This window comes from Eptesicus fuscus, chromosome 6, assembly GCF_027574615.1.
Source record: "Eptesicus fuscus isolate TK198812 chromosome 6, DD_ASM_mEF_20220401, whole genome shotgun sequence".
NCBI lineage: Eukaryota > Metazoa > Chordata > Mammalia > Chiroptera > Vespertilionidae > Eptesicus > Eptesicus fuscus.
In genome coordinates, this window is record NC_072478.1 from 20,555,416 (window position 1) to 20,581,704 (window position 26,289).

The window sequence follows — 26,289 nt, forward strand, 5'->3', positions numbered from 1 at the left end:
GGAGCCCCAAGGTCCTCATCCCAGCCCCCTGCAAGGCCCTCAAGTCAGCAGTAGCCAAATATCACAGCGGAATTTATTGTTTTAAGAAAGACTACAAAAAGGTAGAAAACGCTTGGCACACTAGACTACCACACTTTCACTGCTGGGAGGGGAGGCCAGAGGGCATGGAGGGGAGTGGGCGGCCACCCCAAAAGCTTGCAGCACTGCGGAGCACACAAAATAGTGATTTTTACACAATAGGTCAGGTTTTTTTTTCTTTTTTTGTGTGTGATTTTTGCCATAAACATCTATCTCACAGGTTGAAAACACTGAGAAAACCGAACAGATAAGGCCATGATGGTTGGAAAAAAACCCAAGTTACCAACTCCGCTTGGGCGGCACTCACAAATCGCACAATAGTCATGTGGGGGGCGGGCGCACGGCAGGGAGAAGCACGGAGGTTCCATTACAAACCAGCCAGCGGTGGGACTGGGGGGGAAATGGGGGGGTGGTCTTGGATCTGAGCGAGTGGAGCCCAGGCCTTGAGGGCAGGCTACTTCTGGGCCCTGCTGCCTGCAGCAGGCCCTCTAGGCTCCGGCACCAGGCCAGCCCACTGCTCTTTGGAAGCTGGGGCAGTGCCCCCTGCAGCCTTCCCTAGAGCCAGGCTGCCTTCCCCAGAGCTAGGCCGGGCAGTGCCCCCCCTCTAGGGCTGTGGGGCAAGGGAGAACCCAGCTCTGGAGAAGATGCGACACCCACGGCTTTAATTGCACTTATACCAAGGAGGAGGGAGCGGTGGGGTTGCTGGGGAAGCGGTCCCGGGGCTGCTGCTGACAGTGGGGGGATCCCTAGGTGATGCCCACCTGTGCCCACCCGGGGCTCAGGGCTGGGCCCAGGACAGGCTGTGCAAAGCCAGCGAGCTGAATAAGTTAACAGGGGAGGGGGCCTGCCTGCCTGCCCCCTGAGGGGTGGGGGGAGAGGCTGCTGCCTTCCGGGTCAAGGGGCCAGGCTGCTGCCCCAAAGGGCACCTGGGCACAGCGGCGGGTTCCTTAAGGCACGTCTTTTGTGTCAGTTTGCAGCTGTGGCTTTACCCGGCCCTGTGATTGTGCCGGTCCTGTCGGGGGTAAGCACCCCCTTGACTTCCCTGTCTGGGAGGCCCCCTCCCCACCCTGGCAGAGGCTGGAGTGGGGACAGCGAAGCCACAGGAGCTGTGAGGGACCCTGGAGTGGAGGGGTGGAGGGGGCGGGCGGGGCGGGACAGGGGAGGCTGCGGGCTTAGCTGGAAGGCAGCGCCTGCACGAAGAGGCCGCGTGTGTCTGTCCGAGCAAGCTTGGTCGGAGGCTCCAAAGCCTCAGGGCCGAGCGCAGGAGAGGGAGACTCGCTGCCAGCCGCCAGCGAGATGTCCTGTGGCAGCTCATCCTCACTCTCCTCCTCCTCTTCCTCCTCCTCGTCTGGGAAACACGGACCAGAACCACTCAGTGCAGGGTGCTGCGTCCTCAGCCCCCTGCTGCAGGTGCCTCCTCCACCCGAGCCCGCGCCCTGCCCCCTCCCAGACATGGGCCCTGGGCAGGGACAAGCCTCGCCTACCTTTGTCTGGGTCTAGGGGGTTCAGCGAGGTGGCCAGGTTGGCGAACTGGAAGGAGGGGAGAGGACGAAAGGTGAGGGTCCCGCCAAGGGGTGCCCCGCCCGCACCCTCAGCGCTCCCTGCGCACCTCGCCCATGACGGCGATGGGGGTCTCTCCCTTGGCCTGAGCCACTCGGTGCTCGATCAGGTAGTACATGTACTCATCGTAGAGCAGCCGGATGAGGTGGAAGGAGCCGAAGCTGGCCGCGCTGCGCAGGGTCAGGTCCCTAATCACCATGGAGCTGGGGCAGTAGCGGGGAGGAGGCGTGAGGCCGGTTCCGCCCCTCCGACCCTGGTCCCCACATCGCCGCTGCAGGATCCAGCAAGCCCAGCTACCCTGGCCCTGCCCCCCCCCTCCCCCCCCCCCCTGCCCCGCACAGGCTTCTGTGGGGTGTGCACCAGTAAGAGTGGAAGGCCCTAGCTCCCCCCGCCCCGCCAAATAAAAGACATCTGCCTTCCTAGAAGACCACCTAAGCCCCCTTTGGCCCCGCCCCGCCGATGCGCACCTGTAGAAGGACCACTTGAGGAGGAAGAGCTTGGCGGCCTTGGGGAAGCCGGTGCTGCCCTGGTAGGGCTTGAGCACCTGACTCACGACGCCATCCAGCCAGGCCGCCCACTGCTCCAGTGAGTTCTGCTGCTGCAGCGTCACCTTGAAGTCCTGCTCCAGCCGCTGCACTACTCGGTCCTCGCAGCGGCACACCCACGAGGCCTGCTCCTGGGCACAGTGGGAGGGCGTCCCCCGGTTCAGCCGCCAATCCAGGCCCATCCGGTCTGGCTTTACTCTCACCTGCCCTGCCCTGCGCTCACCTGCACGTTGGCGAAGTCCACTCGGTTGAGGTCGCTCAGCATCTGATTAATCTGCGCCGTGTTCTGCAGCACAGCGCGTGCCGCCTGCGCCAAGTGGTTAAGTGATGTGTACCGCCGCAGCGTCTGCGCAAAGGCGCCAGCAGCTGCCACCTGGGGGCGGGGGTGGGGTAGGGGGATGTGTTGTGGCTTCCGGAACCCACACTCACTGCAACCTCTCTGAGCCCCCTTTTTTTCCTCCTAAGTAGGATAGGGGTATACCTCATTGCTTTTGTTGGGAGATCAAGAGGTTGGAAATTTCAAATTTTGGGTATCCACCTACCCAAAGCATGGGTCCAAAAAAAAAAAAAAAATCAATGGTTTATGTCTGACCACCATTATTATTATTATGAAAGGACACAACAGAAAATCTGAGTGCACTGCCCAGAAAGGGCATTGCTTCAATAAATTTTTTATTCTATTACGTTTTTACTATTCCAGTGAATGTCGGCTCCAAAGGTGGAGTTTTGTTCATCTTGGTCACTGTTGTGCTGCCAGCACGAAGAACCACGCTGGGCATACAGTAGGCACGTAACAAACGTGTGTTCAATGAATGAATGAATACACGAGTTTTGTCAGTTCTGAAAGGCTTCCCTCTGGATCCAGCTTCTACTCTCGCCCCACAGGCCCCCAGCCCTGCCCTGCGTCCGGCGTATTCAGGGGTGATTCTTTAGACATCAGTTTGGTTTAGCTGTCTTTTTAGCATTTTACGCACAAAAAAACCCCTTTTTTTCTTTTTTGCCTAAGAGCAAGCACATACCATCTAATTCCTCACATCTAAGTAGTTAGTGAATGTGTAGCATTGATAAAGAGGGCTATTGTTCTGTTTCCTTATCAGTGTAACTCCTTTTTTTTTAAATTTTTTTTTAATCTATTTCTGAATACTTAAAGCACTTTCTCTTGAGGTTGAAGAAAACTTCAAGTTTGCAGTTTTTTTGTTTTTGTTTTTTTAACTCCTCACGGGAGGACATGCTCAATGATTTTAGAGAGAGGGGAAGAGAGAGAGAAAGATAGATGTGAGAGAGAAACATCCATCAGTTGCCTCCCGAACGCACCCAGACCGGGAATCTAACCTACAACCTTTCTGTATATAGGATGACACTCTCACCAACTAAGCCACACTGGCCAGGGCTGCAGTTGGTTTTTATGATTCTGCGTTGTGAGGTATTGTTTCAGAAATGGGTAACTGAGGAAGCTAGTTTGTAAAGACAACACCCAAAGCTCACTCCCAGGGGACAGGCATGGGGATAAATCTTATTGCCTTTTTGGGCAGAGGTACTGAGACCCAGCACCGAGCCCCCAGACCTCGGCCCTGCAGCTGGGAGGAAGAAGCTAGGCTGAACCCAGGCTGGCCCCTCTCACCCTCACCTTCACCCGCAGCATCTCCTCAGGGATGTTCACCATGGCATGAGTGAGCCAGCTTTCCAGGCTCTTGGCAAAGTTCCGGATTGCTTGGGTCAAGGCACCTGTGGGTGGCAGTGGGCGCTGATGAGGACTGAGGGGTGGGGGACGGGGAGTGGGGGTGAGGGGGCAGCAGCAGTGCACTCACTGGGGATGGGCCGCAGCACGTCAGGGATAAGGATTTCCACCAGGCCCTGGTATAGCACGTTGTCACAGTGCTTGGTCCACTGCAGCACTGGCTCGAACTTGGACAGCAGCACCAAGCTGGCCTTGGGCAGCCGCTTCTCAGCCTCGTCGTGCCTGCAGACACCCCGTTGTGGGTCAGGTAGGTGCTCCCTGCCTCTGTCTAACCCTTAAGGTCAGGCTAACACGGGCTCAGTGCCCCCAGGGTCCGATGGGGTCTTACACTTTGTATACTGGGACACAGGCACCCACCTACCCACCGCAGGGAAGGAATGATTCAGTGGAGCACCCCATCCCATGCACTCAGTATCAGACCTATACACACTCTGGAGGGGGGTCAAAAGGCCATGTTTACCTCACCAACTGCAGGAGCCAGGCAGGCACCCCCATTCCTGCATGATGCCTGAGGTCCAGCCACCCCAGCCCTGGGACTGACTCACAAAGTCCTCCCCCTTCCTCCCCTCCTCCCCGCTCTCTCCCAGGGACTCACACGGCCAGTGGTGGGGCCTCACTGGGCTGGTTGAGGTTGTACCTCCAGAAGGTTTTCCACAGCGTCTCCACCAGGGTGAACTGCAGGTTCACCATGACATCAACAATGGCCTATTGGGGAGGCCGGACATTCAGGGTCATTGGTGGACAGCGTGGCCCTCCCTCACCCCACCTACCTGCCAGGCGCCCTACCTCACAGTGTTCCCGGTACAGGACCTGGAAGGCCTTGATGTCCCCAGGCCCGATGCCCTCAGGCAGCACTTTGCCCTGGATTTCGAGCTCTGAGAAGTCAGGGAGGCTCCTCGAGGCATCTGGGGGCAGGAAGGGATACCATGAGGCCCTTTGCCCCTACCTGCCTGTCTCCTTGGAGCCTCATCCTGGGATCTGAGTAAGTGGTTACCACTTTCCTACCAAGCAGGAGTCCCCCCTGTGCAGTGGGGGATGACAAGGCTCAGGGAGGGCAAGTGAACCATCTGGGACCACAAACCCTGACCCAGGCCCCGGCCCATAGGCCAGGGGGCTCTCACCCAGGAACTGCTGGTACTGCTGGACCTGGGCGCTGATGTCTGACAGCCCGGTGGCCTGCTGTGGCCCCACGGCCACACCGTTGGTCATGCCCTCCATCTTCTGGATGGGCTTGAGCCTGGGGGAGAAGGGGCGGGCGGGGCAATTGGGTGGGGGTCAGCCAGAACACCCTTTTTCACCCATCAGTGCAGGGTCCAGCTTGCCCTCCTACCTCTGCTTTTGTGAGAAGGGCTGGCCTCGCATAGCCATGTGCTGTTGATCCTCCATCAGCCGCAGCAGAGGCGAGCTGGCCTTGATGCGCAGGCCATAGTAGTGGTACTTGGAGTTGCCCCTGAGAGTGAGGTGGAAGGTGAGGGCTGGGCTGGGGAGGCCACTAGTCATCCACCGGAGCTTCACATCATACCCGTTTGGGGGCCAAAGAGAGCCCACAGCAGGGGACACATTCCACAACAAAGACTTGTGGATCACTAGTCATAAGAACATGCTAGGTGCTGTTCCGAGCTCTGAGCACATACAAATCCACATGCTCCTCATCCCGACCCTATGAAGATTGCTTGGAGAGATGAGGAAATGTAGGCATAGAGAAATGCAGCACTTTGCTCAAGGTTATGAGGTGATGCTGAAGCTGAGAACTGGAACCGAGATGCATGCATAGGCACGAGGGTTGCAAAAGAGAGGCAGGGAAGGGTGGGTTCGTGGAATGGCTCCCTGTTCCTTCCTGTGTGAATTCACTGACTCGAGCCTTGATTAAGCACTGACTGTGTGCAGCCCTGCACTGGCAAGATGTATGCATTTCAACATCGGAAGACAGATAAGAAACAAGAGAAGTAACATAAAAGGCATGTTGGACAAAGGGAAGTACTAAGGAGAAAAAGTAAGCAGGAAGGGTGAAGGGTAGGAGTGTCAGAGAGGTAGGGAAAGGCTGCAGTGGGGACCAAAGGTTGTTTGAGTAGAGGTGGGGAAAAGCACACAAGGCAGAAGGCACAGCTGGTGCAAAGGCCCTGGGGTGGAAAGCTGTACAGAGGCCAGTGGGGCTGGAGGGGAGTGAGCAAGGGCATGAGAGAGGTAACTGAGGCCCTGGATAACTTGGAGTAGGGTGGTCCTTGTGGCTATCAGGGGCAGGTGGCCCCACCTGGTGCCCAGACGGCGGGTGCGCAAGCCCATGAAGACAGAGCGGATGAGTTTGCCAAAGGAGGCAGCATTGACGGGCTCCAGCTTCTGCTCCTGGCAGTGCAGTAGGTAGTGGCAGTAGAGGGTGCTCCGTGGCAGACTCACGCCCTCGGCCGTCTCGTAGTTGTCCAGGAGCCACTGGACCTGGGGCCAGGTGGAGATGGAAGAGTGCTAAGAATTGCTGCAGTATCATCCCTTTATCCATGGTTTTGCTTTTTGCAGTTTCAGCTACCCCAGGTCAACCACAGTCCAAAAATATTCAATTTCCCCAGCCATCAACACTGTCTGCTCCTGACATCCAACCACTGACAATGTCATGGGTCAATGATCCAGGATCACTGAAGTGACAAGTGACAAGTCCCACCACCACTGAAGTGACAAGTCACAAAGTCAGCAGTAGCCTAAGACACTATGTCACATACGTCATTCACTTCACTTCATCTCATCATGTAGGCACTGTATCAGCTCTCATCATCACAAGAAGAGTGAGTACAGTACAATAAGATATTTTGAGAGAGACCATATTCACATAACTTTTATTACAATATCCTATATAATAATCCTATATAATAAAAGGGTAATATGCAAATTGTCCCCTCGACTGGGAGTTTGACTAGAGTTCAACCAGGGGGCGGGGCCAGCCCATCATACGCCCGGGGCCCCTCTCTCCCCGGCTGGCCACACCCCTGATCGCTGCCCCCCCACATCAGGGCAGGCAGGCCGGACCCCACCTCTGCACGAATTCATACACCGGGCCTCTAGTATTGTTATAATTATTCTACTTTATTATACGTCATTGTTGTTAATCCCTGACTGTGCCTAATTTATAAATTAAACTTTATCATAGAATAAACACAGTATATGTTGGGTTCAGGCATCCACTGGGGGTCTTGGAACGAATCCCGCATGGATAAGGCAGGACTGTAGTACTCATTGTTTAATGCTCTCTGTACCTATTTCCAATTGTGAACCTGACAACCACGATGTAGGGCATATCCTATCACAATGACCCATGGCAACTCTCTAGAACCACACTGTCTAATATAGTCACTGTCAGCTACATAGAGCTATTTAAATACATATTGAATTTGTGCTAAGTGGAAAAAGCAATGTCAAAAGGTCACAGGCAGTAAGATTCCATTCATAGACATTCTCAAAATGACAATATAGATACGCGGAACAGATTGTGGTTGCAGAGGGTTAGGGATGTTGGGAGGGAGGAGGGCGGGATGACTAGGAAGGGTTAGCATGAGGGAGACCTTTGTGGTGCTGAAACAGTTCTGCATCTTGACTGTGGTAGTGGTTTCCCAAATCTACACACACAGCAGCAGACACCCACACTACAGCAATGCTAGCTGCCTCACTGTGACACTTCTTGAGGTACCACTCTAAGAGCTTCATGCATATTAGTTGAGGCTCAGAGGGACTGAATAACTTGTCTAAGGCCAAACAGTGATAATTCAATCCCAGGCCATACTGTACTGCAGTTATGTTAAATGTAACTAGCGGGGGTGACCTGGGGAAGGGCGCATGGGATCTCTCTACTATTTTTGCAATTTCCTGTGACTCTCAAATTGTATCAAAATAGTTTAAAGAAAGCAACTCAACTCAGTTCCTTGGTGACCCCCGCCAAATTTCAAGCACTTAATAGCCACATGTGGCCAGAGGCCTCTGTATTGAGCATTTATATCACCAGAGAGCCTTCTATTGGACAGCACTCTTCTAGTGCAGCATGTCTGCAAACTGGGGAGGAGGACCCATTAGGGGATCATTAAGTCGGTTAGTGGGTCACACCAGCATTAAGGAAAACTAGACTAGCCCTGGCTGGGTAGCTCAGTTGGTGAGAACATTGTCCCAATACATCAAGGTTGCATGTTCGATCCCCAGTCAGGACACATACAAGAAAAAAAACAATGAGTGCATAAATAAGTGGAACAAATTGATGTTTCTCTCTCTTTCCCTTCCTCTTTCTCTGAAATCAATAACTAAAAAAAAAAAAAATTTTTTTTTAAAGGAAACTAGACTACGCCCTGACCGGTTTGGCTCAGTGGATAGAGCGTTGGCCTGCGGACTCAAGGGTCCCGGGTTCAATTCCGGTCAAGGGCATGTACCTTGGTTGCGGGCACATCCCCAGTGGAAGGTGTGCAGGAGGCAGCTGATTGATGTTTCTCTCTCACCAATGTTTCTAACTCTCTCCCCCTCTCCCTTCCTCTCCGTAAAAGAAAAATCAATAAAATATATTTAAAAAAAAGAAAAAGAAAACTAGACGACTAGAAGTCAGGGTATGTAAGGGAGGTTCCTACCTTCTGAGAAAGTGTCCAGCTGGTTTATGTGGTCCACAATGGGTCACCATGCAAGTGGACAGTAGTTAAAAAAGTGGGGAAGCCCCTGGGTGGGGTGGCTCAGCGATTAGAGTATTGGCCCTCACACCAGAGTCACGGGTTCAATTCCTGGTCAAGGGCACATACCTGGGTTGCAGGTTTGATCCCTGGTTGGGGATTATATGGGAGGCAACCAATTGATGTTTCTCTCTCACACTGATGTTTCTTTCTCTCTCCCCGCCTCTCCTTCCTTTCCACTCGCTCTAAAAAAATAAATGGAAAAAATATCCTCAGGTGAGGATTAACAACAAAAACTGAGGAAGACATCAATCCAGACTCCCGTGCTCTGTGAGGGCAGGGGCCACCCATAATTACCAGGCCCTGACCCACCCTTGGTAACAGAGCGGATGGGGGTCCATTTGGGGTTGGGATACAGCCATCTCTTGGCAGAGGGAGGTTATCTCAATGCCTTCCAGATGAACAAAGAACCTTGCTCGGGCAGCTCCCCTCATGATGGTGCCTGCCTCTCCCTCTCCTTGCTATCTATCTGCTATTATCCATTATAATCAGAGTGACACTTCTTGAGGTACCACTCTAAGAGCTTCATGCATATTAGTTGAGGCTCAGAGGGACTGAATAACTTGTCTAAGGCCAAACAGTGATAATTCAATCCCAGGCCATCTTCATCTGAGCACTATGGTGCCAGGTTACCTAGGTGTCTGCAGGGGTCTCACCACCTGCCTCCTCAGGGGCCAGGGTTGGTACTTACAGTGGCTGGTGAGGCACGGGTGGTATGGGAGTAGGACTGGCTGGCACTGCCCAGCATGTAGCCACCTTGGATCACGTAGGTGCCTGCTCCGCTGCTGCTGCCGCTGCTGCCTCCACCACTGCCCCCACCACCGGCTCCACTGCCACCACTGCCACCGTTGCTGCTGTTGCTGGCCCCGCCCCCGCTGCTGGTGGGGCTGGCGACAACCTGGCTGCCAGACACGTACATGGGCACGGAGCCACTGCTGGCCACTGCCTGGGAGGTGGCAGGCGTGCTGACCTGGGCAGCTGTGCCTGCAGCCTCATAGTAGCTGGTGCCTGCTGTTTGCGTGTACAGCGGTGTCTCGGGGTAGGGGTAAGTGCTGGAACGGCTGAGAACGAAGCAGAAGGAGGGGAGTCAGGGGCAAGAGCTGGGGAACGAGGGGCATGAAGGAGGGAGTTCCTATAGGTGTGGGCTTCCAGGATCGGAGCAAGAAGCCACAGCCTAAGTGTCAGACCAGGCCCCACCCCAGTGTTTAATGGGAAAATTTTCATTGAATCCACATGGGAGTCACCAGCTCACATGTGAGGAAGCTAAAACAAAAGGGCTACGTGCCCAACGGGTGGTTTGGATGGGAGGGTCATCTTGTCCTGTACACCAAAAGGTTGTGAGTTCAATTCCCAGTCAGGGCACATACCTAGATTGCAGGTTTGATCCCTGGTTGGGGAGTGTATGGGAGGCAACTGATCAATATTACTCTCTCACACTGATGTTTTTCAAACAACTGCCTCCCAAAGATTGTTTTTTTAAAAAGGTCTAGTTAAGTTGTAACAGGCCACATACTTCACTCAATCAAGAAAAAATTTATTGAGCACTTACTGTACGCTGGTACGGTACTGTACTAGGCACTGAGGACGCACAGTGTGTGAGACAAAAAAAGGCCCCACCGAGGGGAGTTAATGTTCTAGTGGAGGAGTCAGAAAAGAAGCCTAATGCAAAGGTAAATTGAGGGCACTGTAGAAGGTGGTACGTGCCCCGGAGGAGAACAAGACGGGAAGGGGGTGCTGAACAAAGGGAGGCTGGCTCTACTTCTAAATCCAGTGGCCACCCTGAGTGCAGACACATTTTTTTTTTTTTTTTGGATCCAGCAACCTATTCTGCCCTGGAGAGTTCTCCTCCAGCTATCCTAGGACCTGCCTCAGATGACGCTGGCTCAAGGGGGTGGAGAGGGGCTGGGTGGGGGCACCTCTCTCACTGCCTCACTAGACATCATTGGACATAGTTTTCATTTTTGAGCCCTCTCAACATATTAGTGATTAAAAATAACATTAAATTTTACAAATCCAGAAAGATAGGAAGGCCAGAACAGGATGGCCTGGCTTAGAAGGTGCTGTTGGAGCCATCTCATGAAGGAAGCAGGAGAGGAAGCCTTGCTACTCTCCTGCTACAATTTGCAAGGCTGCAAATTGTAGCAAGAGAGTAAAAATGACTGGGTTTATCTTCAGTGGGCTGTTAAGTAAAAGGTGATGGAATCCTACATAGGGGTGAGAGGAGGAGGGTGGAGGAGGAAGCTCTCATGATCCTGCCAAAGGACAAGTTTCATAACATTCCATTAGGTGAACAAAAGAGGGAATGGTGCAGATGGTATGTTGGTAAGAGAGGGGAGATTAAGCTGAATTTCTTATCTACATCTGCCATCTGTATGCCATCCGTAGGGGCTCCTGGGGGCAGCCAGGAGAGGGAGCTGGTGGGTCCAAGAGTGGGGAGAGGTTGACCACTGGAAGTGAGTGGCCCTGCCCATTAGACACCTGGATGTAGATCTTGATCAAATGCCCAGGTCCACATCTACCAAATGAGTGGTGACCTGAGCTGGCACTAACAAGTGTTCACACATTCCAGTGGCAGGGACCATAGCCAGCTCCAGTCCAGTTCCCCACATGCATCACTTATTCCAAAAAAATATCGCATCTACTTGCTGAATGGCTGACTGAGTGAATATGTGCATCTCTGGTACTGGCCTGGACTGGGACAGAGGCACAGAGGCTGTGGCTTTTACTAGGGCAGGGATCAAGGCCCATCAAGAGCTGGGAATCCAGTAATGAGCCACTGTGAGGACGAGACAGAAGATTCAGTGCCCCAAGAATTTCATATAGCAAAAAAACCTGATGGTAAAATGGACCACATGGTATCACACATACTGTAGTCACAGAGGGAAGAATTCAAACAGAAGCAAGGGACAGTCACTACCAAGGGAAGCAGATGAAGCCACCCTGCGACCCCAGGCCTGGGCTCATGGCTCAGCTCTGATTCTCACATCCTCGTGGCCCTTGGGGCCTGTCTCCTCTCTACAATGTCCCCCTGTGGTCCCTGACAGCACTGGTTAAATGCACAGCTAGGAGGCTGGCAGCATTAGAATTAAATCAGTAGAACGGTGAGATAGCTGGATACCATGAATCATGATTCAGGTGCTGGGGCCATGCCACAGGGTAGCCATAGCATCATGACCCAGGGACCGCCAGCGTCATGGCCACAGGGAAAGGTGGCAGAGATATAAGGAAAACATTAGAAAAATGCAAAGAAAACCTAATGAAACTTCTAAAAACTGAAACAATAATAACTACAGTCCTGGAATCGTTACTATGGGGGATAGAAGAGGGAAGGTGGCATATAGAGGATCCCGGGCTGGGGCTAGGGCAGGCCTGGGGCACATCTGCCTGATGTGGCATGTATTAAAGTGCCATGCGCAGTCCCAGGGAGTGGAAGTCACCTATGTGTCAGCTGGGTGGGGTCTGGCTTTATTGTTCATGCTGTTTGTACAGTGGAGTATTCACAGTGTTGAAAGATGGTAACCGGGACCCATATGAGCAAATAGAGGACAAGATTTGAGCTACATACTGAGGAAAGAAATAAGGGATAGAACATGCTGCCTCTATTTCTGAACAAAGAAAGGGTAGTTTCTATTCTCAGATTATCTCTGGGAGGAAACAAAAAAATGGGTCAGAGTGCCCGCCCTGGGCAAGGTGGGGATTAAAGAGTGAAGGCAATTTCTTTTTCACTGTTTAACATTCCATGTTCCTTAGAAATTTTTATCTTGTAAAATTTTCAATTAAAAAATTTTTTTGTGGGAGGCTAAAAACCAGGCCCATCTGACTCTAAAGCCCTAGGTTATGTTGGATCCATTTCCCAACCTACAGGGGTCCTCCCTGCTTCACCTTTGCCTGTGGCTGGTGGCAGCCCCTGGGGCGCACCTACCATCTGTCTGTCACCTGAGGCCTTGAAGGCTGGCTGGTCCCCTGAGGACTGGGCCCTCCAGTCCTGGGGGGTCCCGAGCAAACCTATGATCCTAATCCTGTCTCCTCCCCCAGCTGTTCCCCCCCCCCCCCACTCACATGGCATTGGTCGTGTAGCTGGCATCACCGCCCTCCACATACTGCACTTGGCTGGAGTACACATGTGGGACAGGTACCTGCTGGAGCTGCTGCACCTGCCGTGGGACAAAGAGCATGCAGAGGGTCAAGAGGTGAACCAGCGCCTCCTCCTCCGCCCCTGAAAGGCTAGTGGCAACCCAGCCTCCCTGGTCACCTGGCTCCCAGGCTGGCAGGCTGCACTTCTGGGCTCTCTGAACACACAATAAACAGGACCAGGAGTCAGAGCCCAGGAGCTGCGGCCTCTGCCAGGGCTGGGAATCAGACAGAGTTGTGTCAGAAGCTAGGACTCTGCTCCACTTGGGGGCAGCAAGGGTGGGGCCTGACGGGGGACAAACAGAGGGAAGCCCAGACAGGGTTCTACTGAGGGTGTGAAAGCTGGACCCCAGGGGCAGAGCCAACCACTGGGACAAGGCTGTTGCTAAAGCCAGAGCCTGGAACTATAGACAGGGCCTCATAGATGGAGTCTGCATTAGGGACTGACCCCTGGTTTGCAGGGGTGGGACCTGGAAATCCAGTAGGGGATTTAGGGGCAGAGACAGGGTCCGGGGAGTGGGGCCCAGTTTGTAGGATGGAACTTGGAACTTCCTACAGGGTTTTAAGGGCGGGGCTTACGTACCCACCCCGCTGTGGGACGGAGCCTGGGACCTGGAACTGGCTTTGGGGAGGGAGTCAAAGGTGGGTCCCCAAGACTGGCTGGCCTGAGGGGGGTGTCCAGGGCGGAGGGGGTATCCAGGGCCTAAGGGGCCGGGCGCAGGCCGGGGCCAGCGGAACCCGCCCCGCCCGCCCCTTGCCCCTCCACCTACTTTGAGGGCCGTGGCAGCCGTGCCGAACACTAGCACCTGGGGGACTCTCTGGATCCTGACCCTCTGGTCGGGGCTGGCTGGGGCCGGGAGCCCAGGCAGTGGCTCGAGGACCACTTTCTGCTGCGGCAGGAGCAGGTGTGGGGGCAGCACGCCCACCAGCTCCACCCACTGCTCAGCGCCCGGATCGTAATGGGGCGGCAGCAGCTCTGGGCTGCCTAGCTGCGGGGCCTCGCCGCTGCACGCAGGTTGGAGCGACGGTGGCTCCGGGGCCAGAGCGCCGGGCCCGGGCGTGGGCGGCCGGGGTGGCGGCTCCGGCGGCGGTGTGGGCCTGCGCTCTCGCTGCTCTGCCTTCCTAGCGGGAAACTGACTGCCTGAGCTCTGGAGGACAAACAGAGACACTGCGGGGTAACCAGGGGCTTCAGGCCTCTGCCCTCCGGGATGCTGAGCTCACGCAGCAGCCCGACCAGAAGATCCCTGCGTCGTGTCTCAGGGAGATCAGACCCCAGATTATTTTCTTAGCAAAACCTGGGCCCTGAAATGCCAGGTGCCAGGGAAAGGGAAGCCCACAGCCATAGGTGGAGCCCGGTGTGGGGCTAGGCCCTTAGGACCCCAGGGGGCGCTCTATTCCCTCCCTGCGGCCTGAGGGGCCTGCAACCCTCCCCAGTCCAGCCCAGGACCAGCCCCAGTCTGCCCAGATGTAGGTGGGGGAGCTATACGTACCTCTTGAGCTACATGAACTGGCTGGAGCCCCTGCACAGTGAGTGGCTGCACTGGGCTGGCTTTGGGTGCCTGCGGAGTGGCCTGGACCACAGACCTCTGGGGAGGGAAAAGGGAATCAGACCATGGTAATAATGGCAATGATGGTGGCAAGCCCATCCCTAAGCACCCATCCCCTGCCCATATGCACTCATATAAGCCTGGGAGCAGCCTGGTAAGAAAGAGGCCACCTTCTCCAACTTTTCACAGCCGGCCCTGCACCAAGTGCCTTCCAGGTTCAACCCTGGGCACTGTTACAGGTGTGGAATCCAGGCTCAGCAAGGCAAGGCTGAGGGGAAGTGATAGGGCTGAGAGAAGAACTAGAAACTGACCGAGGGAGTCCCTGCTCTCTAGCTCCACTCCCTTCAGGCTTATCCCACTCTCCATGTCCAGGATTCCCGCTGTCCTCACTTCCATGCTATGGTGGGAATTCAGGTATCACCTTCAGGGCACAGTGAGGGACAGAGGCTGGGGTGGGGTGGGGAAGTGAAGAGTGGTGGGGCACAGACTCAAACCCAGGTCTGGATATTCAGAAGGGCTGTGGCGCTAGGCAAAATATCTGTGATTCCTTTGGGGGTACAATTCTGCTTTCCTTTGGGGAGAGGATCTATGCTTTTCTCTGGTTTTCTGAGGGTTGGGAATGCACCAGGGTCAGTGGTAACAAACAGATGACAGACAACCCTTACCTCTCACCTAACCTGCCCTGGGTACCATGGCTGGTGGCTCAGAGCACCACCTCCTCCAGAATGCTGGAAACGGACTGGAGGCTAGGGCCTCTCCCTGAGTCTCTTAGGAGTGAGCCAGGACTTGGCCTTGGGGCTCCTCCAGGCAAATCGGCCCAAAGAGGTCAAAGTTGTTTCTCAAAGCTGTTTCCAGCGCCTGCTCAGGGCTAGGTGCCTCCCACAGGAGGCTCCAGGGCAGAAGCTATTATTTAGAGTAGGATGCTGGGTCTGGACAGAGGCAGAAGTGCTTGCCCAAGTTCCAGGTGGCAGGACTCCCATCTGCCCCGCTCTCACAGCCCTAGAAGGCTACAGAGGCTGCCTGGCCAGGACCCCTCGCCCCAGCTGCCGCCCGCCTTGGCCTGGCACCTCTTGGGTGACAGGGACACTCTGCTGGACGCCGTGGACCTGCAGCTGCTGTGGCACCGTGCCCGTGGGGGCCCCAGCCGTCTTGCTGGAGGAGCTGTTGGCCTGCACTGGCGACCGCTACAAGGAAAGAAGACATGGAGTGATGCCCGATAAAACCCTTCTCAGGAGGGCTATCCCCAAGAGCTGTTGGGGGAGGCAACAGCCAGTGGGGGCATGTCCCAACCACCTAAACTGGTAACCGGCTGCATTCTGTGCACCCAAATGCCTAGTCCTGGCCACAAGCTGGCCACTACTGGGTAAAGCTGGGGATTCAGCCCAGAGGTGCTGGTGAGCAGACCCATCTTCCCCAGTGAAGATGGCTGGACTCCAGCCTCAGCCCAGGCCATCTGCTGCCTCCATAACTGGAGAGGCCGCAGCCCTGAGGTAAGGAAAGACAAGCGAGGGAATACCTAATTTCCAGGTATGTTGAAGCACAGATGACAATGGACATGCCCCGGAGCTACACAGCTGTGAGTGGTGGCACTGGGCACCGCCCCCCAGGTAAGCTGGTTACAGAGCCCCTGTGAGCTCTGGGCCATGCTGGTATCATTAGCTATTTTATATGCAGAAAACTCGGGGCACAGAAGGCTCTGAGGCCTTTCCCAGAGTCCTCCAGGAGAAAATGGCTGAGCCAGGGCGTCTGAACCTAAGCTCCTAATGTGGACACCCATGCTCCAGCCCCATGGCCTGCCTACCTGCTTCTAACACTCTTGAAGATATTTGGGGGTCCCCAGATTCCACCCTGTGGTCTGAGGAAGAGCCTCTACCCAGCCTGTAGAGGGAAGAGGGTCCTATTTTGCCTCCTGCGATGCATTCCTGAGCTGGAGCTGAGGCCCATCTCAACTTGGGGTGGGGGAGGAAACTAACTCCTCCTGAAGGTGGCAGGATCAGGAATCAGGCAGCCAAGCCACCCTGCCCAGGGTCAAAGAGGGTATCAGAGCTGGGAGTGGAGAGGGCTGGAGGATTCTGGAGAGCAAGTGGGCTTAGGAGGGGGGCAGGAGCTCCAAGTATACTATGGGGGTACATGGCTAACCTGGGGAGAAGGAAGTGGGGAGGGTAGCTGACAGAGCCACCACCTACCTCAGGGGGTGAGTGCACCTGCTGGGTGCCATGCACTGTCAGGGAGACTTGGCCTGCTTTGACGCCTGGGGCTGTGCTCTGCACTACCAGCCGCTGCGTGGGGAGAGCCTGGAGCCGGGAGGGAGAAGGACCACAGTTCACTGATGACAATCTGCACAGTTTTAATGAGCATTAAGGAGCATCTGTGTTGAGCCAGACAACATCCCAGTGCTGCAAGCTTAGCTCACAGAATCTCCCAGACAAGCCCTGATGCAGCACAGTCCTTATCCCCACTTCACAGAGGTTGACAGTGAGGCTCAGTACGGCAATTGTGCTTGCCTGAGGTCTTGGAGCCCATAAGCAGCAGAGCCAGGGTTTGTGTCCAGGGGGTTTCACCCTTGAACCTGACAGGACTGTCCTGGGCTATAGGCCAGCATGCCACCTATAGCCTTCCAGGGGACAGGGCACAGAGCCCTTGCAGTCCCTGTGCTGCCTACAGGCTGTCAGCACCTAAACTGGCCTTGGGTTCTCTGCTTGGGGCACCAGGCTGGACCTGCAAACCACCTTTCTTACTGCCAATCTGTAGTTCTTTCTGTTAAGGTGATTTGTGGGGCTCCTCCTTCCCTGATGAGCCCCGACTAATAGTCTCACCGGCTGGAAGCAGTGGGTGGGGCAGCCCCAATATGGGCTTATGTCCTAGATGCTGGTGAGGGCAGATCACCGAAGGCTATCAAGGGCTGGTTCTGCACCCTGGGAAGGCTGTGAGGGCCAGGGCCAGACATGACAGACTTACCTGCTGGGGCACAGGGATGTTGGTGAGCTGGAGGGGTGACATGTGGCCTGGCTTGGTCTGCACACTTGTCTGGACCAGCAGCCGCTGCGGGGGCAAAAAGAAAAGCCCTGAGTCGTGCTGACTTCCCCATGAGGACCAGACCAGGTGGGTGGAGGGGCAGCTGAAATGAACATCTTGATAAGGACAGGTAAACAGATGGCTCTGGCAGCGGATCAGGGAGGGAAGGCCAGGTACCCTTAGCCACAGCCCCACTGCCTCCCTCATGTGCCCTTCCCACCTGGCCCTGGGAAGGGGTGTGTCCTACCTGCTGGGTTCCTTGCACCTGCTGAACCACCTGAGTGGGGACTCCAGTCTGGCTGGCCGTAGAGCCTGGGCTGGCCTCTGACACAGTCTCACTGGCCCGCATGGCACCTTCTGGGAGGAGGAGTCACCGGGTCAGCTCTGCCTCTGCCCCTGCTCCCACCCTGAGCCTGAGCCCATGTGGATGGGATGATACAATCTGAGGCAGACCCTTGACAGGGCCAGGCCTCTGCAAGAGTCCTGCCTGCCCCCTGGCCAGCCCTGCCCATGTTCATTGGGGTGGGGGCCAGAAGGACCCTTACGTTCAGAAGTAGCCCCCCCACCCTGCTAATCCCACAGCCAGACTGAAACGGGTAACTAGAAAGCCATGAGGCAGTGGAGGCCCAGAGGGCCGAACCCCCTTTTCCCAACAGACAGGACTTGTGGCCAGGCAGTGACTGGCCTCCCATCTCAGTAGCCCTGGAAGGAACAGGAATTGCAGCTGATCAGAGGAGTGACCCCAGAAGACCTTGATGGCCAGTGGCTGAGAGCCCCTTCCCTCTCCACTGTCCCTGCCTTTCTGTCCTCAGTGGAGTGGGGGCAGGCTGGTACTCACGCTGAAGGGCAGCCGAGAAGAGGCAATCATAGAACATGGTGCCCACCTCACCGTCCGTCCCCCACTCCTGTGTCCAGGGGAGCCTGCCCTGTGCTCCTCACTCCCGGCCCACCTCTTCGGAAACAGCAGGGCTCGAGGGCAGGTTTATACCTGCAACCTTGGAGAGCTAATCCCCCCAGTGGATGCCGAGCTCCCAGCTGCCCTCTTGGAATAAACACTCCCCTCCCAGCAGGTGTGGCCAAGCAGGGCCTTCCAGGGGCTGGGGCTGGGGCTGAGGCTGGGACTGCACTGCACGGACAGGAGGGAGGCTGGTACCCAGAGATACTATCAGGCAGGCACAGGTAGAGTTTCAGGCACATTTCACTGAGTGGTTAACAAGAGCTGGGGGGCAAGGGCATGGATGGTGAAGTGTTCCTGAAAGGTGTGGGCTGGGAGACCCTCACCCCAGCCAGGAAGCTACTTATCCTGCCCCTCTGTGTGGCCTGATTTGCTCCCTACAATTCCAGAGGTTGGGTGGGGCTGGGGGCACACAGGTGACTGCCTTCTAATGTGCTGCCACAAGCAGCCAAGGTCCCAGCCCCACTTCCTGGGTCCCCTGGCAATATTGGGGGGGGGGGGGTGGACAAGGAGGGGTAGGACTAACTATAGTGCTTCTGGTGCCCCAGGAGCCGCACTAGGGTCTTCCTGGGCAGCTGGAGATGGAAAGAACTTTTATTACCCCTAATTTCAGATAAGGCTACAGAGACTGGAAGAAAGAAACTGACTTGCCCAAGGTCATCCATCTGGGAACAGGCAGGCCAGCACACTAGCCCATGTCTGTGCCCACATGAATTTCACGCTATGCATGGAACCCAGAGTCATAGGTCACACCTGGGCAAGGCCCAATGGGCAGTGGTGTGCAGACTCAGGCATGTGGGTACAGGGGCCTATGGGGACAACACAAGGTCCAGAGCATCCTAGGGTGGGACTCAGCCTCCAAAGCAAGGAGCTGGGCCTCGGTTATGTGGAAATACCAGGGAAGGGCCTAGCCAGAGCAAAAGGGCTATCCCAGGTAGCCGCAAGGACCTCAGGGGCCAAGTCTGGAGCAGAGCACATGAATGTGTGTGTGTGTTAGATAGTGGGGAATAGTGGCCAGATGTGGGAGGAGGTATGGGGGGAAGCCTCCCATTGGTCACATTTGGGGCCGGCATTAGGACAACCCCAGGCCTGCTTGGCCAGCTGCCTCTGCAGCCAGTTCCAGAAAGCATGGATTCCTGTTTTGCTGGAATCTTTCCTGAGCTGTGAGGGAGGCCCCCCTGGAAGAAACCTGAGAAAACCCTGAGTCACGTGAGGAGCCCAGCACACCTGGCTGTCTGTGAAGCCCAGCCCAAGGGATGATGCCCAACCAAGGAGGCCCGTGGCAGGTTTGGCCTGGCGCAGAGTGGGCAGTGAGTTGCAGGGGGTGGGAGGCTGGTCCCAGACACCTTCTAGGCCCAGAGGTTCTGATGAAAATGCCAAAGCTGATCCTCGAGTGGAACCCTAAGAATATCAGACATCTGTCTGGGAGGCGTCTGGGGTGATCCCCAGGCTGGGACAAAGGAAGATGAGCAGGTAAGGTTTCAGAGTCTATTCCTCGGATGGGGGGCTTCCTGTGTGGCCCCTGTCTGCCTGTGTCTTGCCTAAGGTGTGTGTGGGGGGAAGTGGGGAGCTTGAAGTCTGAGAGCATTTGCATTTGCATCTATCTGCCATCTCCATTCTAGGCATGTGCATGAGATCAGGGAGGGCCCCACTGTCTCAAGTCTCTAGTCAGGAAGTGGCAGCTGATTTCCGGTCCCTCAGTCTGATGAGTGTCTCATCTTCCCTGGACCCTGCACTTCCCCTTCAAGACCTAGTCATACCCCAAATGCCATGAGCTACTTGGGGGGAGCTGAGAGAGGCCCATTCCCCACGGACAATAGATGGGGTAGTGTGGCCCTCTCCCTCCTAGTCCTTTGCTCCCAGGGATGATTTCAGTCAGGTGAACTTGGGGGAGGGGAACCTCTAAGCCTCTGCTGCTCCCATGGTCCTGGGTCCCTTGTCTGTCCTGACCTCAGTTTACCCATCGGCAAGGAAACCTTCTATGCCCATTTCCCAGACACAAGTCATCGGGACTCCCAAGGACTCCAAGTGAGAGAGAAGCAGGGAAGAGAAGCTGGACATGATCCTTTCTTCAGGCTAGCCCCATCCCTGGCAGACAGGCTTGGTTTCACTGTCCTGGGGATACTGCCAGGACCCGCAGAGCCCTCCTTCCACCTCGAGTTTCTGGCAAGAGTCTGGTGGCCTCTGAAGATGGGATTCATGGATCTAGAAGATTATTTCTGAGCAGAGAAACTTGAGCTGCTTTCCCATCACCTCCAAAGTCACCTTAGGGTAGAGCCCACGAGGACAGAGCTGGATGACCTGCCTTCTGGTGCTGCCTTGGCTAGCTGCCAGCCTGGGCTCCAAGTCTAGGTCCAGGCCCTTCCCTCCCCCCTCCCAGAAACTCCCTGGGTCCCTGGTCAGCTCAGATTGCTTCTGGCCCTGGAGGAGGCCCAGGCACCTTGCTGCATTTGCTGGTGTCACTTACAGCCCCACCTCCCTACCCCAGGACTGGCTCACATGGCCCAAAGGCCACCCTTAGATACAGAGACACTAACCTGGAAGAAGGTCACAGTAGACCCCCTAGGAAATCACTGCAAGGGGATGGGGGAGGGGTTGACAGAGCAGCAAGTGCAGTTGCAGGGTGCTAGCCAACCTCCCCTTCCTCAGAACAGATCTAGGAAACATCACGCAGACACCCTTCTGGGGATAGGCTCACTCCTGCCAGATCCAGGAGCAGCAGAAAAAAGAAATCTCCCAAGACCATTATAAAAGATGATTAAGCCACTGCCAAAGAAGGGATCCTAAGAGCCATGCCAATAGCCCAGAGCGCCCTGCAGCACAGTGTGAGGACTGGGGGCCACCTCCCCAGCCCCACAGCTAGTAAGAGGCCTGCTGAGACCCAAGAGACCATGCATAACTCTGACCTCTAAGCACAGGGCCTCCGTGGGGTAGTGCCAGGAAGAACTGGAGGAGTTGTGCGCCCATTCTAGACTCTTGCTCTAGAGACCCTAGACCAGAAGGCAGCTAAAGCCAGCACCCAGGAGGTCCAAGGTCAATCAATGCCCTGGAGCTGAGCAAAGCCCTCCACCTGTGCCAAGGAAGGCCGCCCACCTGCTCTTGGTGGCCCAGGGGCTGACCGGTTGTGAGGGCTGCATGAGGTCAGGCCAGCATTCATGTGGGAGTTCACCGACCATTCCACAAAGACTCAGTAGACAGAGCTCCACCCTCACAGATAATGGAGGTAGATATCATAATGGTCATCACTACAGGTGGTGATATTAAGAAAAATAAAGCAAAGTAAAGAGACAAGGAGTGAGAGTGCCCGAGAGGTGGTATGGGCGTCAGGTAGGTGGCATCTGAGCAGAGACTGAAAAAACACCAGGGATGAAACTCCAGAAGGTCTAGGATGGAGTGCTTCAGGCAGAGAGCACTGAGAGTGCAAAGGCCCTGAGGCTGGACTGAGCCTGGGGGGTTTGTAAAGCTGCAGGTAGACCAGTGAGGCTAGAGCAAGGGTTTGAGGGTGCAGTGGGGCCAGGTGGGGCCGAGCAGCCAGCAGAACTTGCAGGCCAGGGTCAGGAGGTTGGGTGCTCATTGCAGGGGCACAGCAAGTGTGGAGAGTTTAAAGCCCTTTCCTATGGGAGGGGCCCAAGGGAGCAGAAGTCCTAGGACCCAGAAAGCCCAGGCCAGGTTTCTCAGAGAGTGCCCAAGGTCACCTGCCTTGGAATCAGCTGGGTTGACAATAGTCAATAGACTCCCTCTAGCTGGTGGAGGGGGGAGGACTATGAAGGGTGATAGTGGAAGCTGGGCCATGCTGGGGGCCCTGGAGGCAGGAGAGATGGCTGGATTTAGGAGGGGGAGCCAAGAGGCCTTGCTTGCTCGAGGATGGGTAAGATAGGAATCAAAGCTGACCCGGGCCTGGGGGTGGTGTTTATGAGGAGGTGGAAGGCTCAAAGGAGGGCAGGTTTGAATTGGGAGGAATCCAGAGTTCCATTTGGCCATGGTGACTTGAGGGCTGTTCAACCGAGTAGATGGTCAGAGGAAGCTGGACACAGGATCCTGGGTTCCAGGCTGTGGCCCAGGGCACAGACCTCAATATGGGTATTGTCAGCATAAAGGTGGCATTAGAAGCAGAGACACTGGACAAAGCCCCAATGAAGGATGAGTCACTGGCGTGAAGAGGAGGCCCCAGATCTGATGAGGTCATTGCTAATGAGGCCAGAGAGATGAGAAGGAAGCAGCAAAGGGGACAGAGAAGGAGTGGCAGGGAGGTAGGTGGAGACCAGGGCTGGAGGGCATCTCTGGGAGGAAAGGTATGGGTGGCTGAGGAGAGAGCTTGGGGTAAGGAAGGAAGGACAAATCTTTTGAGGAATTGTGACTTAAAGGGAAGACACTAGTGGTAGCCGGAGGGGATGCAGGGTCTGGGGGTGGGGGTCCAGGTTAAAATGGGAGCTGTTTCATCTTTGTGGGCAGGTGAGAAAGAATGCGAGATAGGGATTGAGGGACAAGCCTGGGATGGCAGGAGCACATCTTAGAGGGGGCAGCCTGGGACAGGTGAAGCTGGTGGATGAGATGGAGCTGGGAGGCTGGCAGGGGGGGGGGGGAGATGGGGTCCTTCTCATCACATGATGGCATCCTGTCCCCAGTGAGGTCAGCAGCAGGGTTAGGGGTCAAGAACGCAGAGAGGGAGGTGACAGAGGTTAGCGGGGAGAGAGGAAGTGGGTTTCTCAGAAAGTGGGGAGTATGCTAGTGAGAAGATGCAGCAGGATTTCTGGGCAGCACTGAGAACCCACCAGAGATCTGTGGCCTGGAAACCCTGGCCATGCCCATGGCCTGGCCTCAACCCAGTGTGCTCCGCATGGCTCTCCTGTACCATCCCTCCACACCATCTGTGTGGTAAAGCGCCAACGCTCTGAGCTCCTGCATGCCCCCACCCCCTGGCCCTCTCTGGGGACACTGACACTGTCAGGAATCTCCAGGATGCTGCCCAGGGCCCCAGCCGCATTTGTCCTAGTTCCATGGAGTCATGTCAATTGCCACATATTTGACTATCATCTATGGTCCTAAACTCAATCTTGATCTGCTCCTTCTACAGCCCCCAGAATGCACTGTGACCCTCCCCCCGCCCCCGCCACTTCTTTTTTCACTCCAAAAGATCTGGGCCAGCCTCAATTGGGAGTTTTGCCGCTCCTCCCCCTTCCTCAGAGCACACTGGAAACCACTAACAACGTCCAGTCCTTGTCTGAGCTATACACTTCTCCTCAGGGGAGTGACCGTCTGTTCGAACCCTCTGCTCTGGGTTCCCTCTGCCCAGTCTGGCCTTGTCCTAGGAAGACTGGGGCATGGGTTAGATGCTCTAGGAAGCTGCACAGGCGCCATGACCCAAGTTTCCTGGTCATGTGCTCCATGGCTTTAAGGGGTGGCCATAGTGAGAAACAGGAACTCTTGGCTACATACTCTTGAATTTGTCCAGCCAAGAGCCCTGCTTGGCCCAAGTCCTGCCAAAAGTGAAACGAGAAGGGAGAGAGGTGATGCCTTCAGGCCCTCCAGCCAATCTCTCTGAAGTGCCCCCACCTCACACACATCCCCTGAGCCCATGAAACCATTAGGAACCTTTTCTGGATGAGGAAACTGAGGCAGGGCAGCCAAGGGGCTGGTGGGCAGTGAGGCGAGGACTACTGCACAGCGGCCGTGTGCTCACCTTCCTCTCCAGCAGATGTTTATAAACTTTAACTCTACTGCCCAATCCTTTCTTCAAGTGACATCTTACTTGGGGATAGACAGAAACAGCTCTTAGAGCTTCCCTGGTGGGGAAGAGTTGGGGGCACAGAGGCCTCCCTGTCTGGCCTTATAACTCCTTCCCCAGAGATGTTCCCCAAGTCTCACCTGGGAATCCTGGAGAGTTTGAAAGCTGCCATCCTGATAACAGGAACAGTAAGAGATAGCCCTCAGCCAGGATGCTCCCCAAAGCTCCTCTTGGAGTGGTTTAAAGAGCACCCTGGCCCCACACACATGTCCACTTACCAGAGACGGTGACCACGATGTACTGCTGGGACACGGAGGACGGGGCAGGTGTGCCGGCTGGCTGTGAGGGCGTGGGGGCAGCCGGGAGCTCCGTCACATACTGCTTCTGGCTGCCCGGTGGCTGTGCCTGGGGCTGGGGGCTCTGCAGCTCGGTGACGTACTGAGGCTGGGGGGTGGCGGCAGTGGCAGGTGGCTGGGGGGGCTGGGGTGCCGCTGATGGCGGTGGCTGGGGCTGGGCCTGTGGCGGCTGGGAGGGTTGCGGGGTTGCCTGTAGCTCAGTAACGTACGCCTGTGTTGCCATGCCAACAGTGGGGAAAATGATAATAAATAAGGCTTTTTTTTTCTTCCTTGGGAAGAAGGGGAGGGGGAAAGAGGAAAAAAGAAACAACAAAAGAAGGAAAAACAAAAATTAATCTATAGGCAGAGGAAGCCAGGGACAGCTCCTGGCTCCCTAGAGACACATTTGGGTTCATCACTGACTTAATTAAATACCGAGGCTGGTGGCCAAATGTAACTAACCCATCACTACGGAGGCACTGGGTATGGACTGAGGCTGCTCTGCACCTCTTCCACTTACCCCTGCCCAGGACTCCAGTCTTCTTCTGTCCTAGCCCCTGGTGCCCGGGGAACCCCTGTGCCAGGAGGAACTCAGTTGGGCCCTCACCCAGAGACAAATGGTACAGTTCTCTGAGGGTTCCTACAGGCTAGGCACTGTGCTTTCCATATTTCATTTTAAACTTTGCAACAATCACATCTGGGTTTGGGTTCAGAATGCCAGATGAGGAGCAGAGGCTCAGACAGGTTAAAGGTTAAAGAGCTTGCCCCAGGCCACAGAACATGGAAGCAGCAAGGCTGAACCATGGGTGCTCTGAGCACTTGACTAATCAGCTAATTGCTGGAAAGGAAAGTCTTGGGACAAATTGTTTGCCAGCCAGCCCATGCTAGCTTCCTATGTGCCCACCATCTGGGCTTGGATTCTTGGCTGAGTATCATTCCCAGTGGGGTACCAGAAAGGTATTTGAGTCCACACCCCCTCCCTGCAACTGCTTATGGCCACAGAAGCTATCAGGCCTTTGCCTGAGGGCAATGATAGGTGAACACACTAGATATGAGCTCATCATGGAGAGAGTGCCTTTCTGGCTGCTAACTGGTCATGGTTCCTCTCCCAGATGCTGGGCTAGGCAAGGCATCCCTCTTGCTAGACTACCTCAGCAGGGAATGGGCTAATAGTTTCTGCCCTCCATCTCCCAATGCACCCCACCCCCAGCTCCTGAGCATCTACGATCAGTGGAACAAATGCTTGAGTGGTTCAGAGGTAAAGCTCCAGCCCCACACCTTCATGGCCCCGCCCTGCCTTGCCCCTGGATTTGAGTTTGACAGTCCTGCCTGAGATCCAACTTAAGAATGGGATTTTCAAGGGGAAAGAGGAGAAAAACAACTGCTGCTCCTTGAGGAGAAGCCCCAGGAGCTCTTTGCTGTGATTGCTTCCTCACAGCAGCCTAGTGAAGGAGGAGCCAGCATGCCCATTTTACAGATGAGCACAGCTAGGCTCTGAGGTGAGCTGCTGAAGGTTATGGAGCAAAAGGGAGGGAAGGAGTTGAATCCAGGTCTCTCTGACCTCCAGATGCCCTCTTAGCCCCCAGCCCTACTCAGGGAGCCGGGTTCATTTATTTCTCACAATCAGTAGATTTTCAGGTGAGGAGACCTGAAGGAACCCTTTTCCTCCCACCCCTTCACCCTTCACCCTTTGCTCCCAGAGGTTAGCCACCTGCCCTGGGCTCCTGTTAAAGCAGCAGAAATGGTGGCAGGGAGTTCACCTGAGCAGCCTGAGGGATGCTGGGCAACACAATGGTTTCCCTTTATTTCCCTTTCTAGGACCCAAGAGCTGTCCGAGTCAGGACTTGAACTTGGCTATCTCCTAGCCGTGTGACTTGGAAAAAAGCCTCCCCTTCCTGGGCCTCCACTGTCCCATCTATAAAATGGGAGGACGGCAGGCTACAATGCAGGGTGGCTGAGGAGTTCAGTCTGG

General features: G+C 55.4%; 1 protein-coding gene across 2 annotated transcripts; it reads right to left on the reverse strand.

The window, feature by feature from the left end:
* Positions 1-59: 59 nt before the first annotated feature.
* On the reverse strand, positions 60-24,576 carry RFX1 (regulatory factor X1). Of its 2 annotated transcripts, XM_028134538.2 has the most exons (21): positions 24,261-24,576; positions 17,550-17,659; positions 17,246-17,329; positions 16,474-16,581; positions 15,355-15,471; positions 14,231-14,326; positions 13,511-13,888; positions 12,669-12,763; positions 9,301-9,670; positions 6,173-6,354; positions 5,252-5,371; positions 5,043-5,158; positions 4,708-4,826; positions 4,517-4,626; positions 3,992-4,143; positions 3,811-3,908; positions 2,407-2,556; positions 2,106-2,314; positions 1,688-1,841; positions 1,563-1,608; positions 60-1,426 (listed from the first exon to the last, which is right to left on the reverse strand). In XM_028134538.2, exons 1-21 carry the CDS (start codon positions 24,559-24,561, stop codon positions 1,251-1,253), a joined length of 3,291 nt encoding a protein of 1,096 aa, XP_027990339.2. In that variant the 5' UTR covers positions 24,562-24,576; the 3' UTR covers positions 60-1,250. The 2 variants fall into 2 exon arrangements, with proteins under 2 accessions (XP_027990339.2, XP_008156131.2); XM_008157909.3 differs by lacking the exon at positions 13,511-13,888.
* Positions 24,577-26,289: the final 1,713 nt, after the last annotated feature.

Excerpts from the sequence above, each read along its gene's own strand:
- RFX1 (XM_028134538.2), bottom strand. The coding sequence starts at position 24,561 with ATGGCAACACAGGCGTACGTTACTGAGCTACAGGCAACCCCGCAACCC. Across the intron at positions 15,472-16,473 it reads AGGTGCACTCACCCCCTGAG|CGGTCGCCAGTGCAGGCCAA; the intron begins GTAGGTGGTGGC and ends CTTTCCTTGTAG. Across the intron at positions 1,427-1,562 it reads CCCCCTAGACCCAGACAAAG|ACGAGGAGGAGGAAGAGGAG; the intron begins GTAGGCGAGGCT and ends CGTGTTTCCCAG.